Source organism: Hyaena hyaena, unplaced genomic scaffold (assembly GCF_003009895.1).
Source record: "Hyaena hyaena isolate Hyena2069 unplaced genomic scaffold, ASM300989v1 scaffold_451, whole genome shotgun sequence".
Classification (NCBI taxonomy): domain Eukaryota; kingdom Metazoa; phylum Chordata; class Mammalia; order Carnivora; family Hyaenidae; genus Hyaena; species Hyaena hyaena.
In genome coordinates, this window is record NW_024081080.1 from 1,062,239 (window position 1) to 1,076,679 (window position 14,441).

At 38.3% G+C, this 14,441-nt stretch overlaps 1 protein-coding gene across 4 annotated transcripts in view; it reads right to left on the bottom strand.

Moving 5' to 3' along the window:
* KIF4A (kinesin family member 4A) overlaps positions 1 to 14,441 on the bottom strand; it is a 126,913-nt gene that overhangs the window by 41,087 nt on the left and 71,385 nt on the right. For all 4 annotated transcript variants that reach the window (XM_039253377.1, XM_039253373.1, XM_039253376.1 and 1 more), the window contains 5 exons: positions 8,068 to 8,171; positions 6,693 to 6,837; positions 5,834 to 5,944; positions 2,765 to 2,848; positions 1,702 to 1,815 (listed from right to left, as the gene is read on the bottom strand). In XM_039253377.1, coding sequence (XP_039109308.1) covers positions 1,702 to 1,815; positions 2,765 to 2,848; positions 5,834 to 5,944; positions 6,693 to 6,837; positions 8,068 to 8,171 — 558 coding nt within the window. The remainder of the gene's footprint in view (positions 1 to 1,701; positions 1,816 to 2,764; positions 2,849 to 5,833; positions 5,945 to 6,692; positions 6,838 to 8,067; positions 8,172 to 14,441) is intronic.

The window sequence follows — 14,441 nt, forward strand, 5'->3', positions numbered from 1 at the left end:
AAAAAAAAAAAATTATAAAGGCTTGCTCTTCAAAAGACACTGTTAAAAAAGGGAAAGGCAAGTCACAGACCAGGAGGAAATTTTTCTAAAACATAAAAGTTCTTTGTTGGATATATCTAGTATATATAAAGAATTCTAACTGAAAAGTGAGATTAAAGACAACCCAATAAAAAAAAAAAGGGGGAAGATCTGAACATATATTTCAGAAAACATACATATGGCAAATAAGCACATGAAAAGATGCTCAACATCATTAGTCATAAGGGAAACGAAAACTAAACCCACGATGAGGTACCACTACCCCTTCACTAGAATACCTAAGATTTAAAAGACTGACCATACTCAGTATTGGTGAAAATGTACAGTAACAAGAACATTAATATAGTGCTAGTAGGAAGGTATAACTCTTTGGAAAACAATTTGGCAGTTGCTTAAAAGTTAGAATATACACCTGCCAGCCAATCCACTCCTAGGTTATCTTCCCAAAAGAAATAAAACATATATCCACACAAAGACTTGTACACAAATGTTCAGTACAGTATATGTAATAGCAAAAAACTAGAACCAACACAAAATGTCCATCAATAGCAGGAGGCCATTCAGCAATAGAAAGGAAAGAAGTACTGATACACACAGCCACATGGATGAATCTTGAAATACTTACACTGAATGAAACCCAGTAAAAGAAAATATACTGTATGATTCAATTTTTGTAAAATTCTAGAAAATAAAAAAAGGAGTCTATAGTGACAGCAGATTAATGGTTGCCTGGAGATAGGGAGGTAGAGGGGTGAACTAGGGAGAGGAGAAAGGGTTTACAAAGGGGAACAAAATTAAGTTTTGGTCAGGATGGACATTGACATTATCTTGATTGTGGTGATGATTTCATGAGTGCATATCTATGTCAAAACTTATTAAGTTATACATTTTATTTTTTATTTTTAATAATATCCAAGTTACGTGTTTTTAAAAATTTTTTTTAACATTTTATTTATTTCTGAGAGGCAGAGAGAGAGAGAGAGAGAGAGAGAGATCAGGGGAGGGTCAGAGAGAGAGGGAGATACAGAATCCAAAGACAGGCTCCAGGCTCTGAGCTGTCGGCACAGAGCCCGACGTGGGGCTCGAACCCACGAACCATGAGATCATGACCTGAGCCGAAGTTGGACGCTTACCTGACTGAGCCACCCAGGTGCCCCAAGTTACACATTTTAAATATATACAATTTATTGTGGGCCAATCATACCTCAATGAAAATATAAAAAAATTAACTGACCTTCAATAGTGGCTGAGATGAAAATGGTTCTCTACTCTTAAAATTTTTTAACGTTTATTTTTGAGAGACAGAGCGTAAGCAGGGGAGAGACAGAGAGAGAGGGAGACACAGAATCCGAAGCAGGCTCCAGGCTCTGAGCTGTCAGCATAGAGCCCGATGCAAGGCTCAAGTTCACAAACTGTGAGATCATGACCTGAGCTGACGTCCAATGGCTTCATGACTGAGCCACTCAGGTGCCCCAGGGTTCTCTACTCTTGGTCTTTCACATTTGTTCAAAGATATTCAAAGGTATCCTTAGGAAATCAGGCTTTCAGGCAGAAGAGCTTCAGATTCTGAAGTGTTTAATTCTAAACAAGAAGAAGTCTATTTTCCATTTTTTTCCTATCCCTGAGGTAGGTAAGAAAAATAATAGTTCAAGCTGTCCATACCTTCACTCGAGCTGCAGTGCCTTCCATTCCACGGCTCTGAGTCTCTTTCCGCTTATCTGCAACCTCCTGTTGTTTTTGGAGAGCATCCTTGAGACGCTTGTTGGCAGCAGCTGCCTAAATAAAAACAGCTCACAGTAATGTTGAATTGAAGGTTTAAAAAAAAAACATTTTAATTTCCAGCATATTAGTAAAGTAAAATTTTTCAAATCTTTTTGGAAAGATATTTATTTATTTTGAGAGAGAGAGAGAGAGCACTCAAGCAAGCACAAACAGGGGGAGAGGCAGAGAGAGAGAGGGAGAGGGTGAATCCCAAGCAAGACAGTGCAGAGCCTGATGCAGAGCTCTAACTCACAAACCGTAAGATTATGACCTGAGCTGAAATCAAGAGTCAGATGCTTAACTGACTGAGCCACTGAGGCGCCCCAGAAGAATGAAAAATTCTATGGGTTTGACTTCCTATAGGAATCAATTTTTAAGTCTCTATGTACATAATACTGGTGAATAACTACTGCTTTAATTTTAAACATTTTTAAAAATATTTTATTTCCGAGAGAGAGAGAGAGAGGCAGCTTGAGCAGGGGAGGGTCAGATTGAGAGGGAGACACAGAATCGGAAGCAGGCTCCGAGCTAGCTGTCAGCACAGAGCCTGATGCGGGGCTCGAACCCACCAACCGTGAGATCATGACCTGAGCCGAAGTCGGACGCTTAGCCGACTGAGCCACCTAGATGCCCCGAATAACTATTGCTTTAGAGCCTAGGGGAGGTACACATTTCAACGTACCACAGACTGAAAGTGTCTGAAAATGTCACAAATTACTCTGTATTTTGATTGGAAAGAAGCAAGTCCAATTGGGGGAAAAATCCTTATCTGAATAGTACCATTTCCTTCAGATTTTTACCTGCTCACAGCTCATGACATAAACAGGGATTAAGACTTAAGAACTGCCGGTCAAGATTGATATCCCTGGTTTCTCAGGACACTGCCTCATTTAGGATACTACTATGTCAGCATTTAAGCCTGAAGGTAACAGTACATCTGACCCAGTAGATTGGATTTTCTTACCTCCTCGGTTTTACGTCTGAGCACATTAGACTGTTTTTGGAAGTTTCTTTCAAGTTTGAGCAGTTCATATTGCCTCTTACGGTCCTGAGAAGGAAAAAGTCAGGCTTTTAACTGTTATTCAGCTAGTTGACATAAAACTTTATGATGTAACTACAGAGTCTTTCAGTATTAATAGTCACTATGGAAAACAGGATTTAATTTTCCTCAAAAAATTAAAAATATAACTACTACACGATCCAGCACAATCTCACTACTGGGTATATATATTCAAGGATAATGAAATCAGTACCTTTTTTTTTTAATTTTTAATGTTTTATGTATTTCTGAGAGAGAGAGAGAGAGACAGCGTGAGCAGGGGATGGTTAGAGAGAGAGGGAAACACAGAATCTGAAGCAGCATCCAGGCTCTGAGCTAGCTGTCAGCACAGAGCCCAAAGCGGGGCTCGAACCCATGAAATGGGAGATCATGACCTGAGCTGAAGTCGGACGCTTAACCAACTGAGCCACCCAGGTGCCCCAGTGAAATCAGTATCTTGAAGAGAGATCTGTATCCTCATATTCATTGCAGCATTATTCATAGTAACCAAGATATAGAAATAACCTAAGTGTTGACAGATGAATGGATAAAGAAAATGTGGTATATGTATACAATGGAATATAATTCTGCCACAAACAAAAAGCAAATCCCGCCATTTGCAACAACACGGATGAACCTAAAAGTCATTATGGTGACTGAAATAAACCAGACTGAGAAAGACGAATACTGTATGATCTCACTTATATGTGGAACCTAAAAAAAGTCAAACCCATAAAACTAGAGAGTAATGGTGGTTACCAGGAACTGGGGGGTGGGGAAAACAGGGAAAGGTTGGTCAAAGGGTACAAAATTTCAGTTATAAGTTCTGGGGATCTATATATAATAGTGACCCTAGTTAATAATACTATACTGTATACTTGAAATCTGCTAAGGAGTACATCTTAAGTGTTTTCTTTACACTGAAAAAAACAGGTAACTATGTGAGGTGATGGATGTGTTGCCAAGGGGAAATGTAACCTCTCCAAATTTATTCTTTTCTTTTAAGATTGTTATGACTACGCTGGGTTACTTCCATTTCCATATGAATTTTAGGATCAGCATTTGAATATCTGTGTATAAGCCAGTTGGAATTTTGACTGAGATTGTACTGAATCTGAGATCAATCTGGGGAGTATTTTATCTTAATTATATTAAGTCTTCTCATTCATGAACATTAATATCTTTCCATTTATTTAGATATTTAACTAATTCAATGATGTTTTATAGTTTTTAGTGTATAGGTTTTACTCTTAAGTTTATTCCTAAGCATTTTATTTTTACTGATGCTATTATAAATGGAATTGTTTTCTTCATTTTCAAATTGGTTTCTAGTGTAAAGACATACAATCAACTTTTGTACATTGAACTTATATCCTCCAACCTTGCTGAACTCATGTATTAGTTTTAACAGTTTTTTTTTTTAGTAGATCCTCTAGCATTTTATACATATAATACAAGATCATGTCATCTGCTAACAGAGTTTTGCTTCTTCCTTTCCAATCTGGATGCCTTTTATATATTTTTTGCTTAAGTGCCTTGGCCAGAACCTCCAGGACAATGTGGAATAAAATCAATGAGAGTGGATATTCTTGTCTTGTTCCTGATCTTAGGGGGAAAGTATTCTGTCTTTTCCCATTCAGTATGATGCTAACTGTGGGATTTTCATAAATGCCCTTTATCAGGTTGAGAAGTTCCCTTCTACTCCTGGTTTCCTGAGTGGTTTTATTATGAAAGGTGATGGATTTTGTCAAATGTGTTTTCTATGTCTATTGAGATAATCATGTAGTTCTTGTCCTTTATTGTACTGATATTAAATTCATTAATCGATTTTCAGATATTAAGGCTGGCTTGCATTTTTTTCAGATGAACCTTACTTGGTCATGGTGTATCATTCTTTTTATATGTTGCTGGATTCAACTGTTGATTTTGACGACTGTCACATCTATATTCTATAGTTTTCTTGGAATGTCTTTGGTTTTGGTATCAATGAAATACTCATAGAACGAGCTGGGAAATGTTTCTTTTGCTTCTGTTTTTCAGAATAGTTTCCAAAATTTGGTATTATTTCTTATTTTTTTTTACTTAAAATATTTTTTTGCTATTTATTTTTTTTGAGAGAGAGAGAGAGAGAGAGAGAGAGAGAGAGAGAGAGCATGAGAGAGCGAGCAAGGGAGGGACATAGAGAGAGGGAGACACAGAATATGAAGCAGGGTCCAGGCTCTGAGCTGTCAGTACAGAGTCCAATGTTGAACATTTCTGTCCATCTGCTAGCTTTGGGTTTAGTTTTCTTTTTTTTTCCCCAGTGTCTTAAAGTAGAAGTCTAGGTTACAGATTTGAGATATTTCTTCATTTTTAAAAAGTGTTTGTTTATTTTGATAGTGAGAGTGCAAGTGGGGGAGGGGCAGAGGGAGAAGGGGAGAAAGAATCCCAAGCAGGCTCTGCACTGTCAGCACAGGGTCTTGATCTCACAAACCATGAGATCATGACCTGAGCCGAAATTAAGAGACAGATGCATAGCTGACTAACCTCGCAGGCACCCCTCACATTCCTCTTTAGATAAGCCATTCTTCAAGGAGAGAGCTCATATAATACTCATCTTTCGGCGGAAATGGTGGGGGAAAGGGAGAGAGGCAAACCATGAGAAACTCTTGAATGCTGACAAAAACTGAGGACTGATGGATGAGGGGGGGAGGGGGGATGGGCATGGAGGAGGGCACTTGTGGGGATGAGCACTGGGTGTTATGTGGAAACTAATTTGACAATAAACTATTTGTTAAAAAAAAAGAAAAAAAATAATACTCATCTTTCTATTTTCCATGGTATCTAGCAGATAGTACCTTGCACGTGGTAGATGTTTAAGAAATAGTTGCTACATTCATGTGCAAAATGTGTCACATTTTGGGAGATAACCAGTTGTTTGAAGAGAGGCTTTAATGCTAGTTAGCCCAGAGAAGGCTTTGTTAAGCAGGCCTTTGAGAAGTTGTAGTTACTTACTCGTTCTTTTAACTGGATTACTTCTTTGTCTTTTTGTTGTTTCCACTGTCTAAACTTCTCAGCATCTTCTTTCATCTGACGCATCAACTGTACCCGCTGGTTTTTCATCACCTGTAAAAACAACAACCAGTACAACTATTAGTCATCTGCACTTATTCTAGGCTGATGTGCAGATGGATAGACTAACTATTAAGAATAGAGAAAACTCAGAGCTCAGCTGAGAAGGATGCCAACAGATTTTCTGATTAGGCTTGCAATACCCCTTGCTATGCTTGCACAGGGTTTCCAAGTATAGATGACACAGATGAACATGTTGAAGAAATTTTTTTAAAAATGTACCAACAGCTAAATTCAGCCTTAAATTCATTGTACATAAATGAAATTTCAAGGAAATATTTACTAAGCCCCAAGGACAAATCCACCTAGCAACCACTGTGTTCTAAAGGTTTTAGTATAAGTGGCCTGTAACTCTACTTTGCAGATGTCAGAAGTTGGACATTCAATAACTAAAAATATTCTTCAGGTGTCTGTCACTTTGCAACTACTTTACAAAATCATTCTACGTAATTATGGAAAGTGGTCAGTATATCACTATAAAATACTCAGGTATCTTTCTCCTTTGGTTTCAGAGAATCTAACATCAAACTCTGAATGTTAAAGCAGGGTTTTGTTCTTCAGACTCTAGATGACTACCAGGACAATGTCCTGTAAAAGGGACATTTGTAGAGTTTCACACACTTGCAAAGATGGCCCTGCTTGCTACTTTCTCACCTAACAACACCTCTGTAGTATAATTCTAAATGGAACACCTTTGTTTGTAAGGTTTAATGACATAAACCCAAGGATGAGAGTTTCTTACCCGTATTTCCTGGTTCAGTTTGGAAACGGTATGCTCTGTGGATTCTTTCAGCTTCAGAAGTTTGGACTGTTCATTGAGTTTCTTCTTCAGATCAGCTATTTGACCCTCTAGCTCCTGGAGACGTTTACGGCGGCGCTCACTCAACCTAAAAACAGGTGCTATAGGAATGAAGACTAGCAGCAGCAAAGCCTGACTTCAAAAGACATAGATTTCCAGGTTCAAAATCCTGATACATATAAAATGGGTGACCAGTTGGGTAGCCATCTTCAAATAATGAATACCACCCAAACCAAAACTGTCTCAATAATGGGAGCTCAATACCAAGAGTAAAACAACAAATTTTTTGAGTATATAACAATGCAATTGCCTCAATATTTCACTCCCCACCACTATGTTAAAAGGATGGTTCTCTGAAGATATTTCACTTTAGTTTAGCTGTACAGGAATTATTCTGGTGATTATTACACTAGTCTGAGATAGAAAGTAAATATTCAGCATAATATTTAAGAACATGAACTGTAGGAGCATCTGGGTGGCTCAGTCTGCTAAATGTCTGACTTCGGTTCAGGTCATGATCTCACAGCTCATGAGTTTGAACCCTAATAGGGCTCTGTGCTGACAGTGTGGAGCCTGCCTCGGATTCTGTGTCTTGGTCTCTCTCTGCCCCCCCCCCACCTCCTGCTCACACACTCTCTTTCTCTCTCTCTCAATCTCTCTCAACAATAAATAAACGTTATATATATATATATATATATATATATATATATATATATATTTCTTTTTTTTTTTAAAGAGCATGAACTTTAGACTCCACGGAGATAGAGTCACGGAGTAAAACAGAGAAGGCAGAATAGCCCATAAGGCAGAGGTCTGAGGAAGCGCATGATATTCTGGTTATCTGTCTTGGTTTTATTCTTCACTAAGGGATGGCTAGATTGGTTTTTCATTTACTAGCCTAGACATTAATTCTATTCACAAGCTAATTTACAATCAGTGCAGGGACAAAGAAACTAGCTGCCTGGTGGGTCTGATAATTTTTCAAAATCAGCTCAAATGCTAACTTCTCATATGGCCTTCCTTGGTCATGCCAGCCTAAACTTATATCCCCTACCTCTGAACTCTTAAAGCAATTGCTGCCTAAGAAATTCATCTAGCTACTAATCTACTAATCATATGCTGTTATGACATTCTTTCACTGTCAGCATAAGGTGTTGTTGAAAATCTCAATTACTTTTCTTTTGTTTAGATCTTCTTTCTACAATTAGGTATAAATCGTGTGGGGGGCAGGATATGGCTCTTATACTTGTATATTTCATTTATAACTTCCTCACACACAGTAGGGACTTGAAATAATATTTACTGGATTTATTCTTACTTGGCTTGGTTGACATCCTTCTTTGTTGTCTGAAGTTCAAGAACTAATTCTTCTTTTTCCTTCTGCAGACTGATGACCTCCAATTCTAGATTTTTTATGTTATCCTAGAAATGTTATGGGTCAGAGAGAAAAAAAAGCATTAAAAGACATGAAAGAAAATTTACTTTAAAAAAAAAGAAGGGGTGCCTGGGTGGCTCAGTCAGTTAAGTGTCTGACTTCGGCTCAGGTCATGATCTCATGGTTTGTGAGTTTGAGCTGTCAGTGTAGAGCCTGCTTTGGATCCTCTGTCTCCCTCTCTCTCTGCTCCCGCCCACTCACTCTCTATCTCAAAAATAAATATTTAAAAAAATAATAAAATAAATGAAAAAGGAAACTCAACATTCTACATCTTAAGGAACTATGTATTCAATTTTACAACTGAAATTACAGAACAAACTGACGGCTGATGGGGTGGGGGGGAGGGGAAGGCGGTGACGGGTATGGAGGAGGGCACTATGTTGGGATGAGCACTAAGTGTTATATGGAAACCAACTTGACAATAAACTATGAAAGAGAAAAATAAAAAATAAATTAAAAAAATAAATTACAAACTAAAAACATTTGTACTTGATTTAAAGAGATGAAAGTTATACCTAGTGGAAAAAGTATAAACTTGGAATCTAAAAATCTAGGTTTGAACATTGAGCCCAGCACTTAATATCTAAAGTCTTAACGAAAGTCATTTAATCTCTTTTTAGCCTTAGTTTCTATGTGGAAGAGAGTTCATATAGCAGGCTGGAGACAGCTGTTCTTAAAGAGTATTGCTTGCAAGCCCTTGGCTTAAGTGTGTGAATTTGGTAGGGTTCCCACCCTTTTGATAAGAGTGGCTCATTATGCCAAGAAACAGGCTTTTTTTTTTTAAAAAAGAAGTTTATTTATTTTGAGAGAGAGGGGGGAGAGAGAGAGAGAGAGAGAGAGAGAGAGAGAGAGAGAACGTGAATGAGTGAGCAGGTTGGGGGTAGAGAAGCCCAAGCAGGCTCCATACTGTCAGTGTGGAGCTCAAACCGACAAACTCCGAGTTCATGACCTGAGCTGAAATCAAGAGTCTAACACTTAACCGACTGAGTCACCCAGGTTCCCCAATAGACTCTTAAGTATAGAGCACAAACTGATGGTTACCAGAGGGGAGGTGGCTGGGGTGAAATGGGTGATACGGGTGATGGGGATTAAGGACTGTGGAATTGTTGAATCACTATATTGTATACCTGAAACTAATATAACACTGTATGTTAACTAACTGGAATTAAAATAAAACTTAAAAAAAAAACCCTGGACTCCTAGACTCTAGGGAGATTCCCTGACAACATTTCACACATTTCACACATGTCACCAAACCACTGCTGGAGGAATTAAATAATACTGCTACTCTACTAGGAGAAGACTCTTGGAAGCTTCCATCTGGTTTCCTTCAGACTTTGCCCCATGTGCTTTTTCTTTTTGCTGATTTTGTTTTGTATCCTTCCACTGTAATAACTTGTAGCCGTATGACTGTGTGCCAAGTTGTCTGAGTCATCCCGGTGAATCTTCAAACCTTGGGGTAGTCTTGGGGAGCCCCACGAGTTTCCCTACCTATGTATGTGAACAATTAACACCACTTACCTTGCAGGGTTGTTGGGAAGATCAAAAAAGATAAAGAAGGAAAGACAGTCTGTAAATAGCAAAGAGCTGCACAAACATTCTTATATTCAGAACTTTCAAACATATATATTTAATACCAACTGCAGTTCTGCATGCATTTAGGAAATGAATTCTAGAAACTGAAGTTTAGTAGTTTCCAAGATTGGGAAAACCCAGTAGATTCCCCCCTGTTCTCATAACCAAAAAATTAAAGGACACTGGCTGAATGAGTGGTTGGTAGCCAAGAAGATTATGTGTGGGTCTCAGACCAGTATTGAAACGACACAAGGACAGGTTAGGTGGGGCTGTATCAGAGAAGCTTTCTAAATAGGCAAGAGCTGTTTTCCACAAATATACTGAGCCATGCTACTACACAACGAAAATCAGTCTCATTGCTTTATAGCTACCCTGCATATTTAAATTGGCAATAATGTGTGTATGTGTGTTTATACGTAGAGAAGTAACACATGAAAACATTCTGGTAAAAAATATAATCCAGATACTACATATAAAGGGTGAGTCCTCTCTACTGCCCTACTCTTCCAAAATTCCAGTCCCCTATCCAGAAGTAACCACTGTTATCAGACTGGTGCAGATCTTCCAGACATTCTTCCTAGACATTTACATATTACATATGTGGACATTTACATATTCTAGACATTTACACATATATGTAAATGCCTTAAGTGCATAGTTAATTAATATATATATATTGTGGCAAATGTCTAGAGTATTTAAATAGATACAAAAATAATATGTGCATATTTGTATGTGTATACCTTTTGAAATGTGTTAAAGGTAAGTAGAATTATACTATATGTGTATATTATTATGTAACTTGCTTTGTTTAGTCTTTGAGATTTATTTATATCATTGCCTATAGATCTACCCCATTGTTTTGCCATAATGAAATATTCTTGTGCATGCCTTCTGTACACATGTGCAAGGTTTTCTAGGGTAGGAACAAGTAGAATTACAGAGTCATGGGGGTACACACTTTTAATTTAATTTTTTAAAATTTATTCATTTATTTTGAGAGAGAGAACCAGCAGGGATAGGGGAGAGAGTGAGGAGGACAGAGGATCCGAAGCAGGTTCCACACGGACAGTAGAGAGCCTGATGTGGGGGCTCGAACTCCCAAACCACAAGATCAGGACCACAGCCAAAGTCAGATGGTTAACCGACTGAGCCATCCAGGCGCCCCCAACACTTGTAATTTTAATAGATACCGCTCAATTGTCTTTTAAAGTGGCAATTCCAATTTACACTCTTGCTAGCTATATAGGACAGTACTTTCTCCCTGCACCCTTGCCAATGTTTGATATTACTACACTTTCAAAATTTTTAGCAATTGGATGGGTGAGAAATAGTATCTTTTCATTATATATGCCACATTTAGTCAAAACTGTCTCACTGACTCCACAAAGGGAGTTAATTGAGTCCTGGGTTACTATAACTCATGGCAATCTTCAATAATCAGAACCTATACTTCCTCTAATTTTTCTCCAGCAATTCTTCAGTGATAGAAAAACTATTTAGAACAAAAAACTACCTTTATTCCTTTATTTCTTAGAAAGAGACAGTGATTTACAAGCGATGAAAAGGTACTATTTACAGTAAGAATTTGTTTCCTCTCAACTTTAAGGTTTGGGAGGTCAAGCATATTAGATTCCAAGGGAAAAAAGGACAAGATATGTTACTATAGCTCTAACTCATTCCTAGCACCTCCTCACAGAGTTAGAGGTACATTGGAGGAACATATGTCCCCACGTTTCCAGGGAAGAGTATAAGAGATGAATAATTTCTCAAACTGACCATTAATCTTTGTTTAGCTTGGAAAAGTCAAAATACATTCATCCTTAGAAAGGTGAGGTGCCTGGGTGTCTCAGTCGGTTAAGTGTCTGACTCTTGGTTTCAACTCAGGTCATGATCCCACGGTTCATGAGATCAAGCCCGGCATCGGGCTCTGGGCTGACAGCATGGAGCCTGCTTGGGATTCTCTCTCCTTCTCTCTCTGCCCTTTCTGTACTCTCTCTTTCTCTCTCAAAATAAATAAATAAACTTAAAAAAGTAGGAAAGCAACCTAAAAAAGGCTGCATTTGGGGCGCCTGGGTGGCTTAGTTGGTTAAGCGTCGGACTTTCGCTTAGGTCATGATCTCGTGGTTCGTGGGTTTGGGCCCCGCGTCGGGCTCTGTGCTGACTGCCAGCTCGGAGCCTGGAGCCTGTTTCAGAGTCTGTCACTCCCTCTCTCTCTGACCCTCCCCTGCTCACGCTGTCTCTCTCTCTCTCCTAGAAATAAATTAAAAAAATAATAATAATAAAAAAAATAAAAAAGGCTGCATTTTATGTTCTGCTAACATGGAAGCTTGAGCTGCATATTTAATTTGTTCCTCCTTGAAATCCCACTGAAATGACCCCCAAAGGGGTATAAATTAACAAGGAGGAAGAGAGCAGTCAAGAAATATAAACAAACTTAAATATTTTTTAATGTTTATTTATTTTTGAGAGAGAGAGACAGAGTGTGAGCAGGAGAGGGGCAGACACAGAATCCAAAGCAGGCTCCAGGCTCTGAGCTGTCAGCACAGAGCCCAATGTGGGGCTCGAACTCATGGACTGCAAGATCATGACCTGAGCCGAAGTCAGACACTTAACCAACTAATCCACCCAAGTGCCCCTAAACAAACTTTTAGAAGAGGAAAATAGTTGAGTGGTAACTGACTTAGCAGAGTGGAAAAAGCTAAAATATGACTCCTATAGAACAAATGTCAAGAAGAAACAAGCCAATTTGTACTAGAACCACAGAGAGGAGCAGAGGTTTCCTCTCTGGAGAGGGCGAATCTGAGAGGCTGGATTCATAGATCCACACGCAGCAGAGGCAAGGATGAGGTATCATACTGCTGAGAGGGGATTAAACAAAAGTCTGTACATGACTGAACAGACTCCTTCGACTCCCTTATTTTCTCTAGGTTACCAGAAATAAGGCATACCACCCCTCTTCCTATACCACTCCAGGCAGGAGAATGACAGATTTCTTTATTGGAAACTGACCAGCCCAAGATAAACCCATATATACAGAACTTCCAACTGGCTTTTAGTGTTCCACTGTTAAGTATGAATGGGTAGCCACAGATCACTGGAAATTTGAGGAAAGCTTCTTATATGAAAGAAAAGACCAAACACACTAAAGAGAGGAATTTAGAGGACACAGAGGAAAGACAGGAAGAATAAGAAAACCTCAACAAAATATAATTTCTATTAGAGATGAGCACTGCATCCATGAAAAAAAATAGGATATAAAATATGAGTGGATTAAAAACATCTCAGAAATTAATAGGCAAATAGGAAAAATTCACCAGGTGTGGAGGAAAATCACCCAGATAGTGGAATAAAAAGATTAAAAAAATAGAAAATAGGAGGGAAGAGATAAGAAAAGCAGAGACTATGTCTAAGGGATCCAGTATCTGACTATGCGGAGTGCAAGAGAACCAGGAAAAAAAGAAAGGGGGCATTATTAAAGAAATAATACAAGAAACCTTCCCATTAAAGGAGAATACAAATTTCTAGTTTGAAAGGACCCACCAAGTACAATAAACAAGTCCCATACAAAGGCACATCATTGTGAAGTTCAATCACACTTGGCAACAAAGAAAAGGTCCTTAAAGTTTCTAGAGCAGGAGTGGTGGTGGCGGTGGAATACAGATCAAATAAAAAGAATCAGGCATTATAATGGACTTCTCAACAGCAATACTGGAAACAGAAGGCAGTGAAGGAAAGCCTTCATATTTCCGAAGGAAAATGATTTCCATTATAGAATATAAACCCAGCCAAACTACTTACCTACCTACCTAACAACAACAAAAAGCTATTTTCAGGTATGCAATGGTTTAAAACATTTCTCTTTCATGAACATGTTTCAGAAAGTTATTGAGGTTGTATTTAACCAACACAAAGGGGTATCCCAAGAATGAGGAAGACAACAAATCTGTTTCAACACAGAGATGAGAAGTGAAGCAGATTCCCAGGATGACAGTCCCAGGTTGCTGGCTGGGCAGCAGGCCTACAGAAAGCAAACCGGGACAGAAGATTCCAGGAGAGTTGTCTTCAAGAAAGAAATTGGTGAGTTATCTGGTACGTTTGACCATATTAGGAGGAGTTTTATAAGTCTGTAAAGAAGTTTCGAGATAAATTATTGACAGGTACATAGAAGACTAAGTAAATGAAAAAATGAGGTTATTAACTCCAGGAAATACAAAAAGCCAAACAAGAAAGGAAGTGGAATCATATTATGTTATGTGGCTCAGCTGGAAAACACATTTACATAAATCATAAAAATTTAAACACTAAATATTCACTTAATCAAAACTTATGAGATTACCGTTCTGAGAGATAAGAGGTGAGGCGGTGTACATGCGTGGTTGTATAAGAGAGCTATATTCCTATCTTCCATAGCGGGAAATCAACGATAATATCTAAAACTTTTTTCACAATTGTACTGAAGTTATTATTTTTTATACATAAGGGTTAACATTTTAATCATATTAAGTGGACACCTCAGTGACATTGTACAACCATCACCTTTCTGCATCTCTGGAACTGCCTCATACTCTTAAGAGGTACTGCCTGTCCATTTAATCAGAATTTCTGGAAGTAAAGGAAGCTACCCACAAAAGATGTTACATTACAAAATTACTGTGGTTTTAATTAAACCCTGAGTTATT